General features: G+C 46.9%; 1 protein-coding gene across 1 annotated transcript in view; it reads right to left on the reverse strand.

Annotated features, from left to right (window-relative positions):
- The window catches only part of LOC137418405 (zinc finger protein 385D), a 691629-nt gene that overhangs the window by 198040 nt on the left and 471476 nt on the right, over window positions 1–22113 (reverse strand). The window contains exon 5 of the mRNA XM_078766432.1: window positions 15264–15420. Within this exon, the coding sequence (XP_078622558.1) occupies window positions 15264–15420 (157 nt within the window). The remainder of the gene's footprint in view (window positions 1–15263; window positions 15421–22113) is intronic.

Genomic DNA, 22113 nt, shown 5'->3' on the forward strand with positions numbered 1-22113 from the left:
GTATGCATTATGCATTGCTCGGCTTTGCGAAGCCGAGCTTTGATAATGCAATGACGTACCGAGGAGGCTCATAGTGCTAGCGGACTGTGCTGATGATAGTGTAATTGTTTGGAATTGGTAGGGAATTGGCTTGAAATTACTAGTGATTCGAAATTGGGAATAGTGATGGTTGGAAATTGATACCCAGTGTCGGGGGTTGGTATCCTATCCCTCACACCATCCCTCACATACTGGGGGCAAAGGAGCTATAGGATTTATGGGGATTGGCTGTCTAAACTAGCCCGGGAGGGTTAGGTTATAATGTATAGGGAAATAGCTGACCATAGGTAACTTTACATTTAAGTTGCGACATTGTACCTGTAGAGGGGACGTAGCAGATTTTTGGATGATAACGACATGGGAGCGCTTAGTATAAGGGAAGACGGGGAGCGCGCGCGCGAGTTTCAGAAGGGAGTAGCTAGATCAGATGATGCAGTGTGTGTGCAGGAAGTGATTGAGCAGAGTATTGTGAAAAGTGTGATTGTGCATTGTATTGAGTGAATGGTCCTGGAGGGAAGGAGGGTGCAAGTGCCACCAGGTGTGTGTGAGCACCAGGTGAGTGTGCAAGTGCAGATGAAGCACAGGTGAATGGAGAATGGTTGCATGAAATAGATGGTCTGGACTGAATGGAGCATGGAATGAATGGAGTATGGAATAGATGGTATGGAGTATGGAATGGATGGTGTGGAGTGAGTAGTGTGGAATACGTGGAGTGGAGTGGTTGGTGCGAAAGGAGTGGATGGGGAAGGTGGACCCCTTCACGAGTACCCGGGGAGGGTCGTTTAAAAGTAGGTAGAGTGAGTAGGTAAATTGTGGTTGGATATTGGCATCTGTGGTGCGAGTAGTTGCACAGAAGTGTTGTGTTGGGTGCATTAGTGGAGTCAATTGGCTGGGCGTGTGGCCTGTTAGTGAGTGTGATTGGTTGAGCACTCCGCCACTGTTAGGATGTCGGCCAGGTGAGGCCGCAGGTAGGCTCTGGGAGCCAGTAGAGTTGTTCAATGGGGCCCGAGGATCCAGAGGACGGACCCGGGAAGCCCGACGCCAGAGAGGGCGGTAGTGGGGTGAGAGCGCCAGAGGGCCTTCCCCAGGTAGGTTAGGGTAAGGAGCAGGTAAGCTCGGAGACAACTGCAGTGGCGGAGGTGTGCAGGTGAGCGGACCTGCTGGGAGCGCCACACGACCCAGCCCGGAAATTGTGCGAGGGCACAGGGTGAGGAATCGGGGGAGTGAGACCCCAAATTGGTCAGCACCACAGTTTGGTCAATGGGAGTTCGGTTCTTAGAACCACATAGAGTAAGATGGCCAATGGTTTGGCAGGGAAAGACCCCGGGTAGAGTAAGTGTGTTAAAGTCATTTAGAGTATAGTTAGGATTGGAATCTCTTCGCACCATCTACATCCACTCACCAAGGTGACAGGACTCCACACCACCGTTTTTTGCAAGTGTCTGGTATGTAAGACGCATCATGACGTGGGGGTGACATTGTGCTGATGTTCCATCTCCTCCTCCTTAGGAGGGATTGGTGATAAATTGATTGATGGCAAATTTGGATAGAGGGATTGTGGACGAATTTGGAATTAGGGGAGATATGGGGAAGACAGGACGTTAGCGACGGATTTGTAAAATTGTGTAAATACGGGTTTAGGGGCAAGGGTAGATGAGGTGACAGGGGGGGGGGGGATACGGTAGGGACGAGCTTTCTCCGCTCGCTCTCCTGCGCACCTCACCTCTGCATTACTTTGTGATGATGTGTACTCTTGCGCCCTTGCACCCCGCTAACTCTGCTTTGTCTTCCTTCCCCACCTATGGACCGTGCTCTCTGGGCACTGAGGGGAAAGCGTGCAGGCGCCGCAGTTGTGTGCCCGCACCTCCGCTGCCTGCCTGCCTGGACCGGTACACCACTTATGGACCACACGTTTGTGGCCAAGCCCACTCATGGACCACACGTTTGTGGCCGAGCACCACATCATGGATCACACGGCTGTGGCATGGCCACTGCTGGGGAATCTTGCTTGCGGACCACGGTAAAGGTGGCACCTATGCCAAGCAGGTGGACCACCCTAGTTGGCCCCTGTTGGCCATAATTAAACAAAAAAAGTGGATGCTTTTGTGCCCTTTTTGTGTTTTTGTTATCTCTCAAATAGGCAGCAAGTCAAGAAGACACTCAGAGCATCGACCCCAGCAGACATCGGCTGTGCAGCGAGGACACCAGTGTGACTTTTTGAACTGTATAACTGTGCACTGGATGGTGCTTTGTGTTTTTTTATTGGGTGCTTTATGGTGGTGCTTTTGGTGCTCTGAGATTGCACTGCAATATCAATTGTGCGTCTCGGAGCACCCGTGGGTATGGTGTACCGGTGCAGTGCAGTGCATGACCTTTCCTCTTTCCAAAAACTCTGCTTTTGTTTCCCAAAAGAACAGGTCCTGGGTTTAGTTTTGTAAATACCAAATAGTGTGTCTTTGTAAATAATGCTCCCCACCGTCAATGTGTAGTTTTGAGAATTAATTCCGTGATTCGCTTATCCTGTGGGCGTGAATCTGTTAGATAGAATGCAATGCAGCAGGCGGGACATACTTAATTGTTTTAAAACTGTCGCACTCAGGGTAAGGTTAATAGTAGAGGGTTACTACACCTGAGTGTCACATTAAGTTAAAGTTTTTGTCAGCACGGGACATGCCTGGAGGAGAGACGGGTGCTGTGTTACGGTTTTTAGAACCTTCACTTTGAATAATAATAATTCTTGTAAATATCTCCCTTTGTAAAGGTCGCACCCTAGTTAGGTCATATTGCAACATGTAGGACACCATAGATTCTTCTTTAGTTATTTCATTAGTATGTGTTTCAGGTAAGGATCTGTTTCCAAGAGTTGAATCTGCGTTGTATTACTATTAATCAAATAACCTAGCCCCCTTCTCCAATTCCTATTCCATTCATATTGCGGCGTAAACTGCCCTCCACAACATATTGCGCGTCTCTGCCAGCTGCAGCGCCCTTCTCAAGATGCCATTACGCACGCGGTCAAGTTGGAGAAGAAGGGAGGAGCGGCCAGGAACCTAGGCGTGGCCCCATCAATGCATCACGAGGGGAGGTAACAATTAACCCTCGTGACCAATCCGGGCCGAGGCGTGTTCACCGGTAGGCGGAGCAAAGCGGACGCGGCTTAATACGCGAAGCTTGCAATAAAAGCGGGAGCGCAAAGCCTTTTCACGGAGATGAACGAGAGAGCAGATGCGCAGAGAGCAGATGCGAGAGAACAGTGCAGAGGCGGCGAATACAAGAACATTGCGCGGAGGATCATTTGGTACGATCGTTTTCGATACGAACTGCCGTGGTTTTGAGAGTGTTTGGCACGCTATACATACGCGCATTCCAGCCCCTCACATATGTAAGGTCCGGTCGAGCGCCAACGACGCCAGCTGCCTGCCATTCTTCGCGGCGGAACCGGAGCCTGGAACCATCTGCCTGGACCTTCTTCCCCTACCAGCTACCATTCCGTGTGAGTGTGTTTGTATTGTCATGGGCGTGTTATATAAGAGTGTATAAGGTTGCCCTATGTCCTTTTGTTTCCTCTTCTTGTATATTCCCTTCCTTCGTTTCCTCTTTTAGATAGTAATAAACCATATTTGTTCTTCATTTACCCTTCTTATTCTTTGGTTCCTCTCATCCGATCGCTTGCGTCCTGTCCCCAATTGAATATCAGTGGCACGATATAGGAACCGCTCAGAATCGGGTTAGTCTTTTTGCTAACGGCTCGAGCCTTGGATTGCTAAACCGCTCGGCAATCTTCCATCTTGTCCGTGGCTCAAGCAGAAGTATCGTCCTGCTTTGCGGAGAGGTTAGCGAAGGTATCTGGGACTCCATTGACCAGTCACCCTGGTCAACCTCAACCCTGCAAAGGAGCGCGATATCTTCTAGGACTCGGACGGCCAGTGAAATAGACGAGGGGATTAAACCCCCCTTGGTAAGGGGAGCGCCGTAACCGAGATCCGTAACAATATATCTATATATATATAGTGTTAAGAACTGGTATGTTATTTTTCTTAGACTTAATTTTGATTGGTCAAGGTTACATATTTTGCTGAATAATGATACTTTAGATCTCTATAAGCTAAGAAGATAGTAATAATTAATGTTATGTTGATCCAGTATTGATGGTCCAGAATAAAAGGAGTCACAACAACAACAGTGAAAAAGCAACATCAACTTGTAACAAAAAGGAAAAAGGAGAGACCAGAGGAAGGAGAGCATCGAGGCAATCGGCTGCATTCCTTTGGGACTTCCCTTCAGCAGCCACGCTTTTTTCCAGTGGTGCATTCCATTTAAGTCCAACATTCACAGTGAAGATGGGATTGGTGGGTTTTCTTTGCGCTAACCTGGGCAGGTTCAATAACCTGGGCAATCCACCTGTGCCTTTGCCATGGCTCAACTCTAACCCACTGGTGCTGCTCCATGGAGGAGATTCAGCTTGTCTTCTTATATCAACCCTTTGAGGTATTCTACTCTGCTGAACTTCCATGGCCATTTGTTAGCTGCCCATTAAATTTGTTGAAACATTTGTTGTTGCCTGCCTGTTAGACATTGTTTCTTGTATTACCTCGGTGGCACTAATTTTGTGTGATTCGCATGCCATTTTGAGAAAGTGACACGCGTGTTGACCATTTCCTACTTTCAGACCTTATCGTTCATGGACCATATCGTGTCCTTTAACCAAATGATTCTTTTCATCTTGGAGTTCCTGACTTCATCACTAGTGGTCCAGCTGTAACGGCTGAATAGGGTTCTCCTCTATGCTTTGGTGATTCGGGAATTCATCTTCTGAGGTCTGTGGCAGCATCACGAGTTATGACCAAAGGGGTACTTTGACAAGACCAAAGCGGCTTTCTGCCGACCTTTCACATATTTATGACCCACTGGGTTTAATGTGTGAACTGCGTGATGGCACTGATTTCCACGTTAAGAGTTGAGAGTTAACGTATTATTGTATGTGAAGTTTGTATTTATTACCTCTGTAGTGAAATTATACCAAGGTGAACCCAGGGTGTGCTCGCTTCAAAAGGGGCGTCTATAAGACCCGGGACAACCGGGGCGCACGGACACTCCAGCGGAACTCACTGTGACATAGTCCTGTAGTTTGAATGGTATGTACGCCCCTAAATGCTGCGCTGACTGTCCTCTCTATTGGACCATTGCCATATTGAATCGACCATTGCTCATGAAATACTCTGATTTTAATGCCTGTTGCATGAATGTATTTTTACAGGATGTACTTCAGATCTAAATGATATTAAACCTACCCAGATGTCAAGTCGTGTCTGAGCTTGATTTTCACGACATTTAATATCATTTAGATCGCCGGAATGGCTGACCACAAGATGATCGTGGTACCAATTCTCGGAGCCGACTCTCAAGCTGAGGGATCAGCATCGGAGTTCACTCACTGGCTCAAAACGCTGGAGAATTATTTTGCTGCTCACGAAACAGAGCTCACCGCTGCGATGAAGCTGTCTGTGTTACAGTCGAAGGTCTATCACACCGTGTTCCGGAACATAGCTCGATTTGAGACGTACGCTACGGCACTAGCCGAGCTGAAGCGCTTATACGTAAAAACACGGAGCGCTGTGCACGGCCGGCATCAACTCTCCCAGCGGCGACAACAACCATCTGAATCGATCGATCGCTACGCGCAGGAGTTGCGCTACCTGTTGGCGGACTGCGTGCAGGACGTACGGACCCACGAGCAAGTGCAGGACGACTTGCTCCGAGATTCATTCATCTCCGGAATTAGTTCTGGGGTCTTGCGGCTCCGACTCCTGGAGGTCGCGGATCTGACATTTACGGAAGCACTACGGCTGGCGCGCGTATATACAGATGCCCGAGAACAATCCACCACATACGATCACCCACGAGTCGTGGCGGGGGCCTCTCAACTCGCGCGACCGGAGAGGGCTACCGCCGAGGATACGGAGGAGGACCCGACCACCACGGCCGAGACTCCGGGTGCTCCTGAAGCGAACTCCGCTTCCGGCCTCACTGCTGCCACCGCTGCCCGGCCACGGCCTGACCGGTATGCAAAATGTTATTTTTGCGGGAATCGGCAGCACCCTCGCTCTGAATGCCCGGCTCGGGAGGCTACATGCCACCTGTGCTCCACCAAGGGCCATTTTGCAAAGGTCTGCAGGAAGGCCGCTCGGGGCACGCGTCCCCGCGCGACCTTGAATGGGCTCATCGCGGAGCCAACGGATCGAGCGCCGGAGGGGGCGCCTCACTCGGCTTTGATGAGCCGCTCTCCTTCTCGCGGGCCTCTGGCTGCATGCCCGACCTTGGTGAGATACACCGGACCGCCGAAACAAATGGCGCGAACGCGACCGGCCGCAGCACGACCGACCTTGACTGGCGTTCGAACGCCTACTTCAAACAAGCGACATGCTCCTGCTGTGGAAACTCCTCTCGATGTGCGGCAAATGCAGCATGAATTACATGCACCCACTTTGGCATATGAATCTGCAGACGGCAGAGATTCTTCTCACATGACTCGAGCGCCATCTGACGGCGGCTCTTACGAATTACATGCACTCACTTTGGCATATGAATCTGCAGACGGCAAAGATCTTTCTCACGTGACTCGAGCGCCATCTGGCGGCGGCTCTTACGACCTACACACACCCACTCTAGCAAATGAATCTGCTGATGAGCCAACTGACTTCAATGCTCCTGCTGAGGCCCAACCTGCCGACGCTGCCCGAAGGATTGCAGCCGGCGTGGGATCCACCCGCGAGGCGCGATCTTCTCGCCCGGCCGGTACAATACCTGCCGGGTCTGCCGGCCTTGCGCAGGCCATCATTCCGCTCACGATTGCGGGCGTTTTTGCGCAAGCTTTGATTGACACGGGGTCCACGGATAGTTTTATCGATCAGCGACTCGTGCATCAACATGGGTGGCCGGTTCTCGGGACAACCCGCCGGATCTTCATGGCCTCTCAGGGACTTCGGTTGAGCACAAAAGGGGCGTGTCGATTGAAACTTGTGATAAAGGGACGCACGTTCCCGGACATGTATCTCATGGTATTACCTGCTTTATGCGCTGACGTTCTGTTAGGACTTGATTTCCTTAACCGGCATGGACGTTTGGAAATAGACTTCGGTGGGCCGGACACGCTCGCTGTGTGCGCCCTCGCTCAAATGGACATGGAGCCTCTCTCACTGTTCCCCAACCTGACCACTGATTGTACCCCTGTAGCCGTCAAATCCGGGCGCTACTCTCGCGCAGACGCGCAATTCATTGCGGAAGAAACGGCCCTGCTCTTAAAGGACGGTATTATAGAACACAGTAGGTCACCGTGGCGGGCCCAAGTCTTAGTGGTGCGGAGTGAGGCCCACCACCGGCGCATGGTAATCGACTATTCGCAGACGATTAATCGTTTTACACAGCTGGATGCCTACCCCTTACCGGGGATGGACGCCCTGGTACGCCAGGTGGCCCTGTATTCCGTTTATAGCACTCTCGATCTGCGTAGTGCGTATCATCAAGTCCCCATCTCTAGGGCTGATCGCGTCTTTACAGCCTTTGAATCAGGTCAGCGGTTGTACCAGTTCACGCGACTTCCCTTTGGGGTAACTAACGGAGTCGCTTGTTTTCAGAGGGCTATGGATGACCTCGTTGCGAAGGAGAATTTGACCGATGTCTTTGTCTATCTGGACAATCTTACGGTTTGTGGGTATGACCAGGAGCATCACGACGCTAATCTGAAACGCTTCCTCGAGGTCGCGCGGAAATATCGCCTAACCATGAATGCGGCTAAGTGTCAATACTCTCTACGCACGGTAGACCTTTTGGGGCACACCGTGACCCATGGCTCCGTCTCTCCGGATAAGGAGCGTCTGCGCCCTTTGCTCGATATGGCTCCGCCTAGCGATCGGGCTTCGCTGAAACGCGCTCTAGGGCTGTTCGCCCACTATTCAAAGTGGGTGCAAAATTTCTCCACGAAGCTCCGCCCCCTCGTGGCCTGCGACACTTTCCCCATGGGCCCGGCCGCCCTGGCGGCCTTTGAGGGCCTTAAAGTCGACATCGCTGGCGCCGCTGTCGCGACGATTGACGAGAGTGCCTCTTTCGTTTTGGAGAGTGATGCCTCAGATCATGCGATAGCGGCGACTCTCTCCCAAGGGGGCCGCCCTGTGGCTTTCTTCTCGCGGACTCTCACCTCTGCCGAGCGGAGGCATTCGTCTGTCGAAAAGGAAGCGTACGCGATCGTCGAATCAATTCGGCGATGGCGGCCGTATCTGCTTGGGCGGTGTTTCCAAATCGTCACGGACCAACAGATCGTTGCGTTTGTGTACGACACCTTACATGCTCAGCGCATTACGAATGAGAAAATCACCCGTTGGCGTATCGAACTCACCGACTTCTGCTACACCATCAAATACCGCCCGGGGAAGGATAACCTGGTCGCTGACGCCTTATCGAGGCCGGCCACTTGCGCGGGGGTTGTAACTTTGGAGGGGCTGCGCACTTTGCACGGCACTATGTGTCATCCCGGGATAACGCGCTTCGCGCATTTTGTGCGCGAGGGCAATCTGCCGTACTCGATTGAGGACATCCACCGCATCTGCCGTGATTGCGCGATCTGTGCGGAACTCAAACCGCGTTTTTATAACCCTCCTATGGGGACACTCATTAGGGCTACTAGACCGTGGGAGCGCTTGGCGATGGACTTCAAAGGGCCGCTGCCAATGTCGAGCAACTCTCGCTATCTGCTCACTATCGTCGATGAGTATTCACGATTCCCCTTTGCTTACACGTGCGGGAATATGTCGGCTGCCACGGTTATTCGGTGCCTGCAGAATTTGTTTTCTATGTTCGGGTATCCGGCCTACGTGCATACCGATCGGGGTGCGGTGTTCCTGTCCCAGGAGGTGAGGGGCTACTTGCATAATGTCGCTTCGAGCTACACCACCCCATACCGGCCCCAAGCGAATGGGCAGATCGAACGCTTTAATGGGATTATATGGAGGGCCGTCATGCTGAGCCTCCGGACCCTCGGCCGAGGCCTCGATAAATGGGCGTGGTCGCTACCTGCCGCTCTAAACTCGATCCGGGCTCTCCTATGTACCGCCACCAACCAGACTCCTCACGAACGACTGTTCCACCACCCTAGAGGCTCCGGCAGTATCCAATCTTTACCCAGCTGGCTCGCTGAACCGGGGCCCGCCTATCTCAAACGAGCGGTTCGCGCTAGCAAGTACGACCCCCTTGTTGACAAGGTGCAGGTCCTCCAGGCTAATCCCGAGCATGCTCGCGTGTTAACGGCGGATGGCCGCGAGTCTACTGTCTCCGTACGCCATCTCGCCCCATGTGGGGACGACGACAGGGATATCGACGAACCCGTCTACGAGTCTATGGACTCTACCGAAGCTTCCCCTATGGAACTACCACCGTTACTTCCGTCGTTCCCTACTCCCGTGCCCGAAGGCGCTGGGGCGCCCCCTCCGACTCCCACCTCCGGCGGCTATTCCGACGCGGGGGACTCCGGGCTTGGGGACGCCGTGCCCGGTAGATTCCGAACACCAACTGGCAGGGAAGTTCGCCACCCCGACCGCTATGGGTGGACCGACTGACGTGGATTGACGTGACCCATTTGATTATTGCTGATGCTTGCTTGCAACCTGCCGAGCGGCAGTATAGTTCTAACGGCGGGGAGAATGTAGTGAAATTATACCAAGGTGAACCCAGGGTGTGCTCGCTTAAAAAGGGGCGTCTATAAGACCCGGGACAACCGGGGCGCACGGACACTCCAGCGGAACTCACTGTGACATAGTCCTGTAGTTTGAATGGTATGTACGCCCCTAAATGCTGCGCTGACTGTCCTCTCTATTGGACCATTGCCATATTGAATCGACCATTGCTCATGAAATACTCTGATTTTAATGCCTGTTGCATGAATGTATTTTTACAGGATGTACTTCAGATCTAAATGATATTAAACCTACCCAGAGGTCAAGTCGTGTCTGAGCTTGATTTTCACGACAACGTCCACCACCAAAGATGGACAAAAGTGGTATTCACCCCTGTTTCCCGATTTCCCTGATTGGTTGTCTGTTTGTCTGTTTGCTACTTGCAAACATCAAAGATTTTTCAATCAAAGATTGGTTGATCTTGTGCATTATTCTATCTGTTTATCTGTCTGTCTGTTTAATACTTGTCCAAAATTTTTTTTTGACAAGTACGTTGGTCACTCCGGGTTGTGTTTTTTGTTTGTGTGTGTGTTTGCTTGTCTGTCCGCTCACTTATACTTGCCTGCAGTTCACAATTTCAAACCAATCTTCACGAAACTTCACCAAATGGTTGAGTTTGTGGTCCGACAAAATCCTATATATTTTTAGGTCAAAAGGTCAACATAGGCCAAAGGTCAACCACTTTTTTCAAATTTCTAAAATTCTCAATTTTCATCCGATTGACTTGAAATTTGAATAGGATTTTCATAGCAGCGAACTGAACTCAACCACCAACTATTTTTGAGATCAACATGGGTCACAAGGTTAACATAAGCCAAAGGTCAACCACTTTTTTCAAATTTCTAAAATTCCCAATTTTCATCCGATTGACTTGAAATATGAATAGGATTTGCATATCAGCGTACTGAAACCAACAACCAACTATTTTTGAGATCAACATAGGTCAAATTTCTAAAATTGTCAATTTTCATCCAATTAACTTAAAATTTGAAGACGATTTGCATATCAGGTCACTAAATTCAACCACCAATTATTTTTGAGGTCAAAAGGATGCTCTACCGAGTGCCATTCTACTTTGTTATATTTTGCAAAGTGTCGCTCTATGAGTGATTTTTCATCTGTCTGTCTGTTTGTCTGCATGTCTGTATATCTGTCTGTCTGTTTATCTGTCGGTCTGTCTGTTTATCTGTCTGTCTGTCTGTTTATCTGTCTGCCTGTCTGTTTGTCTGTTTGTCTGTCTGTCTCTTTATCTGTCTGTCTGTCTGTTTGTCTGTCTGTATGTCAATGCCTACAGCTCACAATTTTAAACCGATCTTTATGAAACCTCACCAAATTGTAGAGTTTGTCATAAGGAAAAGCCTATTCGTTTTGAGGTCAAAAGGTCAACATAGGCCAAAGATCAACAACTTTGTCAAATATCTAAAATTGTCAATTTTCATCCGATTGATTTTCAAATTGTCAATTTTCATCTGATTGACTTTCAATTTGAAGAGCATTTGCATATTCGGTCACTGAATTCAACCACCAATTATTTTTGAGGACTAAAAGGAAAGGGTCAACATAGGCCAGAGGTCAACAACTGAGGTGGAATTTCTAAAATCCTCAATTTTCATCTGATTGACTTTAAATTTGAAGAAGATTTGCATTTCAGGAACTGAATTCAACCAACAATGATTGTTTTAGGTCAACCTTGGCCAAAAAGTCAACATAGGCCAAAGGTCATCAACTTAGGTGGAATTTCTAAAATCCTCAATTTCCATCTGATTGACTTGAAATTTGAACAGGATTTGCATATCCGCTCATTTAATTAAAACCACAAATTATTTTTGAGGTCAACAAAGGCCAAAGGTCAACAACTTATTTTATGGATTTCGCAAGTATCGTGCTATGCACGACATAGTGTTTGTTTATTTGTCTGTTTATTTGCATGTCTGTTTGTGAGCAGGATATCTCAAAAGTTATCAATGGACTCGGACAAACTTGGTGGATATGTTAGATGCGTGACAACGATGAAATTATTAGATTTTGGTGAAGATCTGGATCAGAATCTTAGAATTTTTAAAGTTATTCATAACCATTGAGAGATAGGGCAAAAAACGATATATGCCATGATATTTCATATGCCATGCAAAACTCGGTGGATGAGTTGGGCAGGCGAAAACAACAAGCCAATTCGATTTTGGTTAATGTCTAGGACTAGGTGCAGATCCGGCCTATCAGTGCATTACAGAATGTAAACTGTTCAGCCTGGTGGAGGGATGAGCTCTACCAAGTGCTTTTCTAGTCTCATTTGGGATTACTGGGCAAGTCAGTTATTGCTTACAGTTGACACATTAGAGGAAAATAAGTATTTCTGATAACATTACTCTTCTGTCCCTTGTCCTTTGTTTGTCTCACGCTTATAACAATATCATGGCTCTTTGTTGTCCTTGTATATTTTCTGCTGGGACGCCCTCCGGGGTTACCGGTGCATCACCTCGCCGTGCCCTGAGGTCGACACGTAATGATTTACATACATATATCATCTGTGAAGGAACCAGACTCGGCTTTGGTGATATTGCTCTTTGCTGATTTTTGTTCAACTTTGGTGTCCTTGGTTTTTAAAGCATCTCAATTTTCCAGAAAAAAAAAAACCATCAACCGTCACCTCGCTAACAATGCCCACAACCAACCCACACCGCAATCTTTCCCCTCTCCTCCACCATCCCTCACAATCCTCGATCAAGCATCAACCCCACACCCTTCCCCCACACTCAATTCCCCCCCTCCCCCCAAAATGCCTTCAACCATCACCTTAGCTAACAATACCCATGACCACCTTGCCCCCCCCCTTCCCCATCATCTCACAATCCTCCCCCATCAGCCATCACCCTAGCTAACAATACCCGTGCCCCCCCCCCCCACCTCCAAAATCTCCTCACAACCCCCTGTCAACCGTCTCCCTAGCTAACAATACCCATGACAGCCCCACACACCTCACCACCACCCCTCACAATCTCCTATCCACCATCACCCTAGCTAACAATACCCATGACCCCAAGCCCCACGCCTCCACCACCCCCTCACAATCCCCCATCAACCGTCTCCCTAGCTAACAATACCCCACGACCACCCCACAAGCCCCCCCCCCCCTTCATCATCCCCAATCAGTATCGGAATCCGAGTTCGCAATGCGCCATTTCTCCATGTAAGGGGTGTTGCAAAACATTTTACCTTTTTTCCCCCCCGAGAACCTGTTATGGTTGTGCACGCATTCGGACATGACGTGTGCATGCGTACGTGCCGTGTGCGTACCTTGCGTCCACGTCATCACTTTTTCTTCACTTGTCGTTGCTGTGATGGTTTTGTCGCGGACTGTGCGTTATTCGCGTCGCGTCGCATGTGCGTCGCATGTGCGTTATTCTATTCTCGGCTATTTTAACGTGCATCAAAGGAAGCATGCCTCGGGGGAAAAAAAGGTAAAATGTTTTGCAATACCCCTTAACGTCGCTGGCAGGATCAAGGTGAGTTCACAATGTGACATCACTGGCAATCTCGAAAATCGACAGTCTAGGTTTTTTTTTGGTACTTTGTGATTGGCAAATAATAAAAATTCCCTTCAAATTAGACCGTGATTAATCATTGCCAATGGTTTTCCAGAAAAAAACAATTTGCGTTTGAGTTCCCCTTTAAGGGTATTTTGGGTCTTCAGGGTTTTTTCATTCTTTTGGTTATTGATGGTCTTTTGGGTCTTCAAGGTCTTTTCAGTCTTTGGGGTCTTTTTGGTTTTTAGGGTCTTTTCTAATAATTTTTCAAAAAAAAAATCTTTTCTAAAAAAAGAAAAATAATTTTTTTCTGATAATCTTTTCTTTTCTAAAAACTCTTTGGAGTTTTTTGGTACGGTAAGGATCTTTGGGATATTTTGGGTCTTCAGGGTCTTTTGGGTCCACTGGGTCCTTTGGGTCTTCGATGGTCTAAGGGTCTTCAGGGTATTTTGGGTATTCAGGGTATTTTGGTCTTCTTGGGTCTTTGGGGTATTTTGGGTCTTTGGGGTATTTTCGGTCTTCTGGGTCTTCAGTGCCTTTTGGTTCTCTTGTGTCTTCGAGGTCTTTAAGGGTCTTCAGGGTCTTGTGGGTCTTTGGGGTTGTTAAGGGTCTTTGGAATATTTTCCGTCTTTGGGGTCTTTTAGGTATTCGGGGTATTTTGGGTCTTCAGGTTATTTTTGGGTCTTTGGGGTATTTTGGGTCTTTGGGGTCCATTGGGTATTTTCAGTCATTTAGATCTTTGGAGTCTTTTAGGTCTTTGAGGTATTTTAGGTATTTATGGCCTTTTGGGTCTCTAAGGGTCTTTTGAGTCTTCAGGGTTGGTTCTCTTGGGTCTTCGGGTCTTTAAGGGTCTTCAGAGTCTTTTGGGTCTTTGGGGTTGTTAAGGGTTTTGGAATATTTTCAGTATTTGGGGTATTTTAGGTCTTCCGGGTCTTTTGGGTGGTCGGAGTATTTTGGGTCTTTGGTGTCCATTGGGTCTTTTCAGTCTTTTAGGTTTTTGGGGTCTTTTAGGTATTCGGGGTCTTTGGGGTATTTGCGGTCTTTTGGGGCTTTAGGGTCCATTGTGTCTTCAGGGTCTTTTTAGTCTTTGGGGTCTTTTGGGGGTATTTAGGGTCCTTGGGGTCTTTTGGGTCCTCTGGGTCTTTTGGGTCCTCGAGGTCTTCTCAGTCTTGTAGGTCCTCAGGGTATTGGGGGGGGAGGGGAGGAGGGTCTTTTGGGTCCTCTGTGTACTTTAGGTTAAGTATTTCAGGTTACATTTGTGGGTGGAGTCAGGTCAGCTGTCTAACCAATGGGTGAAGAGCGGGCATACATACATACATACATACATACATACATACATACATACATACATACATAAATACATCCATACAAACGCTTGCTCCATTATATATAGATAGATTAATTTATGAAAGAACATGACAGGGTACACTGTGTTGTCTGTAGGAAAGCTATGGTAATGTATTTCTTAAGGGGAAGCTAATGGTGTTGTGCCAGCAAATACATGAGGCTGGTCTTGTTGGCAGGTCTTGGTAGGCATGCCATTTACTTGGTCTGGTTGGTCTGGCATTCACACATCATTTATTGTTTGTGAAGCATCTCACCTAATGTATGCGATTCAGGTTTTTCTTGGGTCTTCGAGGTTTTCCTTTTGGTTGCGTTAGCCCGTCCGCTCTCTAATTAAGCGCCATCGTCAAAGTCGATCATATTAAAGAGATCAGGTGGTCACTGGAATAATCATCAGCAATATTGCAGAAATTTAATTGAACAGGAAATGTGCAAGCTTTTGCTTAAGAAAGCAAAGCTCCCCTATCATCAAGCTTGAGGACATGCTTGCTGATTCCATTTATAGTCTATCAGAAAACTCTAAGCTACTCATTCCCAGCATCCTTCTGCAGAAGATGCTTGTACATCAAGCTGGGCAACCGGCTGCCAGTCTATACATAGCAAAAAAGTGTGGTAAAGATTAGAGGCGAACCTGCTGGTGATTTACTGGCAGAGTCCATCTTTACGAGTGCCTTGGATGTCTTGGAGCCATTTGAGGACTCTTCCGTGGATGCCTGCTTTTTTCCTGACTCGGAGGCCTTGCGACGGCGTGCGTGTTTGTTTCCTTTATAGTGGGCCTCAGCTTGACTCTGCACAAATAAGAATGGAAGGGGTGGTGGGGAAGGATTGGGCAGAGGGAGATGCAGTGAGAAAGACAATCGAAGGATAAATCCAGACGCAAAAAGCAAGGAATATGAAGAATTCCTTCAACGTAATGACGTATGCTCGTAACTCAATTCAATTATCATCGGATCATCAGCTAGCAACTATCATTGAGGTTTCAACACATATATTCGAGAACCTCTCCAAATAGCTAGGCCACAACAAAAGTTCTGTCTGAAGATCATACAATGAAGCAGAGAGAGGAAAAAAAAAGAGAGAAAGAGAAAGACTTTGACTTTTGAAGCTCTTTTATTATAAAGGTAAGAAAACCACACAAGTCATGCAAATAATAAAGTCACTACAATTGCAAACATGTGCAGCCGAACAACAACAATAAAAACACCAAACACTAAAATAAAAAATTTAACAAACCATTATCAAGTTTGCGAAACCCCCCCTTTGCACACCATTTTTCCACAAAGGTTTGTAAATCATCTTTCATTTGGCAAAAAGAGAATTCCAAGCATAACCTTGCCATGACCAGAGCCTTAAACACAATGACCAGTGACCACATCACATAAAACATCAGCATTTGCCAGGAGCTTTGCTTTCCTTGTCTTGTCCTGTAGATTGCTAATTTTCCAATAGAAATTAAGAAATTAGCAAGAGCAGTCTCAGAGCGTTTTTTTTAACTAAGTGGTATTCCAAAAATAACAACCAGTGTAGAAAAAGAAAAGTTAATACGATTTAAAAAGTTGATAAAAAACTAAAGAAGGGAGAGAGTCTTGCACAATCTATGCAAGCATGGAAAAGGTCTTCAGAAATCATACAAAAAGGGTATTCCACTGAATTATCCTCATTAAAACGATGTAATAAAAGATTGGACGGCAACACCATATGGGCGAGTCTCCAAGCAATATCACCAGTCATTTTAACAATCGGTGAAACATACATTGCAGACCATTGCGGATGGGAGAGAGACCCAGAAGGCAGTTTCTCTTTCCATCTAACCCCAAAAGAAACCGGCTGTAAGAAGGGAAACCGGATTGAAATACACAAACGATACAGTCTCTTTTTATCCTTGCTGGAAAGTGGTGATGAGGACAACAAGATAGATGTTGTGGCGCTATCAGCCGGCAGGCTGGATCTAGCACAGATCTGTGGTGGTGTATGGTGGTCACCAATGTTGGCAGTTAAGCTCAGGCCCAAGTGCCTAAAAACACACAGGATTTCCTGTAGGACCTTGGCGACGCTCCTCAAAGATCTGATACCAGTTCTTACTTGAAGATGTCCTGCGGAGAACCAACTGTTCCTGTCACAGTCACGAAGGTCCCGAGTCGTTTTCACGCCAGCACCCAAAAAACGTTGCACAAAAGCACGTGAGTGAGGAATAGCAGGAAAAAGGGCATTGTAGAAAAGGGGTTCCCGGAGGAACCTTTCATTGTTGTACGTCCCCATTTGCCAAGTTACTGAAATGGACCGCCAGATGTGCAAGACATCTTGGTAAAAGTCAGGAAGCAGCGAAGCATCGACATGTTGCAGCTCCATGAAAAAGAGTTCACAATTGTAGCCTAGCATGCCGGCTTGTTTTAATATACAGTTTGCAGTAGATTTCCAGGGCAAGGCCTCCAGAAATATAAAACGACGAGCTGTAGAGACTCGGAAGGCCATCACCCGACAAAGAATGAAAATAAGTCCATGACCCCCTTCCGCCAGTGGAAGGCAAATAGTCTCTGGCTTTAGCCAGTGTTTACCATCCCAAAATAAGTCAAGTAAGCATTTTGTTAATGGCCAGGGCACGACCTCGAAAAGACAAGGTCGACAAAATTCCTCTCCATATGTTTAATTTATTGCTAATTTTGTGGAGCAAACCATCCCAATTCCTTTTGACAAAACCAGGGGTTCCAAGATAAACACCGAGGTGTTTCACACCTTCTTTTCCCCATGTCAAATTCATCGGGAGAATTGGAAGGGCAGAAGGTGGCGTACCGCCGACCCAAACTGCTTTGCATTTTGACCAATTAATTTGCGTTGTACATGCTTGATAGTTTGTGGTTCAAGACGTCCGACATGCAGGTGCGCCGAGGATACTGTCATGTCAGTATTACAATGTTCACACCCGTAATGGACCTTCCAATGGGATCATTCAGCGGTTTGTGGTGCACTTCCAAGCACATGGAAGCTTTAAAAAATCAAAATAAAGGCAGCAGTGGCTGCACACAAAGTGCTACCAAGGACCAAGGGAACATTGATCTTGTGAGAGATTCTGCTATCGAAAGTCCGAAGAAATCCCTCCGTCGGTGTTCTCAAGAACTGGTGATTTCAGCCTCATCTGCATGGTGCATTCTCACTTCTGAACTCAAGCTCTAGCTCCACTTCATATCTGTGACGCATGAACTCACTCTGAATGACATGGAAAGATGAGTAACAATGTGTGATTGGTTCAGTAACCGAATGGGAAGGTGCCCAAATCCGATCAACTCCTTGTGGTTTAGTTATGAAGCACACCTCCATTTGAATGGGGCGATCAACAATCACAACAACATCTTCTGGGGTGCTGAGCTCCTGAGGTGTTTGTATTTGTTATTGTATGCTTGAGAGTAGACCCGTGGGCACTCAAATAGCAGAGCAATATCATTACTGCTGCGAACAGCAACACATACATCATCAGCATAGGCCGAAATGATAACAGGCTTTTCTGATGGAGTCACTGAAAAGTCCATAAGAGCAGATCGTAAACGAATCAAAAGGGGCTCAATGCAAAGAGAGTACAAGATAACAGATAAGGGACAACCTTGCCGAATTCCCCTCCCAATCCGCAAAGGTGAACAGAGACCATCATTGATTTTGATCAAGCTAAAAATGTGATTATACAATAAGGATACATATGAAATAAAGGATGCCCCAAAACCAAATTGCTTTAAAATGTGAAACAAATACTCATGATTAACAGAGTCAAAAGCCTTTTGTTGGTCAATAAAAAAGAGACCGGTATGTTGTTGGTGAAATGCACACACATCCCACAGGTCTCGTACCAAAAAAATGTTATCGTGCATAGATCTGTGCATAACACAGTATGATTGATCCTGATGTATAACTGTGCTTAAAACAGTGTTTACACGGTTAGCGAGCGCTTTGGCAAAAATCTTGTAATCTGTGCAGAGAAGAGAAATTGGGCACCAGTTCTGTATCAATTGCAGATCATCTTTCTTAGGGATAAGGCAAACAACTGCACGTCGACAACTAAGGGGTAACAATCCCTCACGCAGACTGTATAAAAACACTGAATGCAAAGCAAGACCAAGCATGTCCCAAAAGAGTTTTATAAAATTCAGCTGGTAGCCCATCAAAACCAGGAGCCTTATGATCAGCAAGGTCATCTAGCGCAGTTTTAAGTTCACCGAGTGTAATGTTCTCATCCAAGACATGCCGCTGATGCTCATCTGTCTGCGGTAAATTGGTTGTAATATTCTGCATTGCCGGCACATCATTAGGCTTAAAGGAAAACACATTCTCAAAATAAGACAGAACAAAATGAACAATCTCCGTATTATCACTAAGAATGTGCCCATCACTAGCCCGAAGATGAAGCATTTGGTGGCTCGCCTTGGTCGTCTTCTCAAACTTAAAGAAATCTTTACAACCTGTGTCTGAGGACAGTAAACCATTGACTCTCAGCATGACTAAGGCACCGATACCATTTTCTTGAATTAATTCCTTAAGCAGAGTTTGTTTTTCAAAGATGAGTTGACACCGTTTTTCATCACTAAGGACCTCAGCACCTTCCTGCAATCGTAGAATTTCTTGTTCAAGGCATCAATACATAATTGTTTACTTTGAGAGCAATTGGTTTTGTATTGCTGGCAGAAAACACGGATCTGCACTTTAGCATAGTCCCACCACTGACAGAGATTTAGGAAACGATGTTGGAAATACACAACCTTGTCCCAAAAAACCACAAAGGATGATTTAAAGAAAGGATCGCTCAGAAGTGAGGTGTTAAAAGACCAATACAAGGTGCGGCGTTTGAAACGAGGAAAAGAAAAGCACAGTTTTACCAAAGAATGATCAGAGAAACCTGAAGGGACAATAGCCGTATATGTCACACGATTGATAGCAGAGTTAGGAATACTGTATATAATTTATCATGACGAGCAAGTGAAATATGATTTAGTAAAACCCGACACCAGCTAAATTGCTGCAGGTTTGGGTGTTGTTGCCGCCATACATCGTTGAGGTCATGCCGTGAAATTATACTGGAAAGAGGCCTACTTGAAGCTGGATGTGGCTCTGCACTGTTCCTATCTAAAGTTGGGTTTAAAGTACAGTTAAAGTCACCCCCTAAGCACAACAACGTATCAGAAGAGAGGTGTCTTAGGAAATTAAAGGACTGATTAAAAAAAGTTCCTCTATCTGTACTATCGCTTGGAGCATAGACGTTAACAAACATAAATCGTTGCTGATTGTATTCAAACTCTACAGAGGCTAGATAGCCTGGTACGATTTCCTTAAAGATAGGGGGGGAGACAGACAAACGTGTACTGACAAAAAAAGCAATACCCGCACTCACAGAATCTGTATTACTAAAAAACCAAGTGCCAATCAGCTGTTGCTGCCAATCAGCCATGCAGTCTGCAGTGGCACGAGTTTCTTGCAATAAAAGTACATCAATCTTTTCCCTCCTGGCTAATTGTACAGTTTGGGACCTACGCAGCTGACTGCGCCCACCATTAATGTTCAAGCTTGCTATGTTCATAAAAACATACGCAGCAACACAGCCATTACAGGTTTAATTCTTTCCTTGCTGTGACAAGGTACCTCTTCAGTCTTTTCAGTGATTTATCAGAAATATGAAGGGCCGCAGATTATTGTACAACTTCCTGAGCCCCAATAATGAAGGCGTGAGTGTCAACGAAGAAATCGCAAATTTTCACACGCCTTTTACGGTAAGTTTTTTGTAGGAAATCCATGATTTCAGCAGGAGGGACAGAGTCTCCAGAGACATGCTCCGATGAGAAGACGGCCTCACCATCACTCAGTGAGGCAATGGAAGAACCCCCATCAGTCACAACCATTGCATTGAGAGTCCATTGCTGAAGCAACGGGCTCATCAACGCGACAATCTGAGACTTCAACACTATCACCCTGCTGACCATGAGCTTGACAAGGCTCAGCTGCCTCAATGGAGGATTCGATCACAGACACATCACTAGTTCTTACACACTCACCACTCCCCACAGAGGGAGGGGTGGCACAATCAACACAAGCTTCAGCAAGGGACACACATGGAGGCTCAACCTCACATGGAGGTTTACCCTCAGAACACCGGAGCGACTCACGTGCTGTCTGGCCAACACACAAATTTTCAGCATTTATCACATTACCCTCAAAAGATTCTGAAGGCAGAGGAGGTTGAGGAATTTCCTCAACTGGAGGCAACTGCTGAGGAGGAGGTTGCGCTCCATCGTCACCTTCACTAACCACTTGAGCGTAGGTTGGAGGACCGGCCAAGACCTTATTATCAGGCTCGTTGAGGTCGCTAGAAGGTGAGAGGGTTATTTTCCTGGGTCTCTGTTTGTCTACAATGGGGTTTGTGTCAGCACCACCCATACTATTTACATCATCGACAACAATCTCAGTTGAGCCCTGCTGTTCATCACCATTCAGGCTAGTGACTCTATCCGTGGACTTTTTCGGGCACGAGTCTTTTAAATGACCATATTGATCACACTCAAAACAAACTAGAGACTCTGTGGAGACAAAGACCCGATAAGTGTGACCTTCGACCTTGAAGGGCAATACCACATTTAAAGAGGTTACACCATGCGGTAAAATCATATAAACAAAACGACAAAAGGACATGACGTGTTTTAAACGGTTATTTTTCCCTCGTATAGGAACCAAAGTAACTGAAGAGACGACAGAACCTAGTTTGTTTAGTTCAGTAACCAGGTCTTTGTTCTTAAGGAACGGAGGAGCATTAGAGAGAGAAACCCGAACTGCAGGCGTGTCGAGTGGACAAACCTGAACAAACACGTCGGGAGCAAAGAAAAGCCCGTGCTTGACTACTTGAGCAACCATGGGCACTGCGGAAACAAAGATTACCACACGTTTATTCATGCGAGAAGCCGCTTTTACATTATCCAAACCGATTATATCTCTCCGACGGCAAGGATAATGGCCTCGACGTCGATTCCCGACGGAGGTGAACAAACTAACCCGTGCTTCCGGGTTAGCGCTTCAAGAGACCTGTAACGAGAGCTATCCGCCATCGCTTCCACGTTTAAACAAAGGATAAATGTATAAAGGGTTAATGAAGTCAAAAAGCTCCAGTAAACAAACGAAAAATAAAAATATTTACAAAAAAAGAAACGGAAAAAAGTATTATGATTTGTAACACGAAGGGAAAAAACCCGAAGAGGGAACCGCCCTAAGAGGGAACCCTGACCGATCTCACCACGTGTGCTCCCTCGCTCTCTCACTCTCACACTCTCAAGAGGGGGGAAGGGATGATAACGTGGAAGGGGGGATACACAAAAGACGGCACAAAGGTGAGAAGAGGTAAGAGGAGGATAAAGATACAAACCACGAGCACGGAGCTACAAGGCCAAAACACGAGCAGACGCCATGACACCGCACCCAACGCACCAACAGTCAACAGGTGGCGACAGAGAGAGAGA

The sequence above is a fragment of the Myxine glutinosa genome, chromosome 12 (genome assembly GCF_964187855.1).
Source record: "Myxine glutinosa chromosome 12, kmMyxGlut1.1, whole genome shotgun sequence".
NCBI classification, from domain to species: domain Eukaryota; kingdom Metazoa; phylum Chordata; class Myxini; order Myxiniformes; family Myxinidae; genus Myxine; species Myxine glutinosa.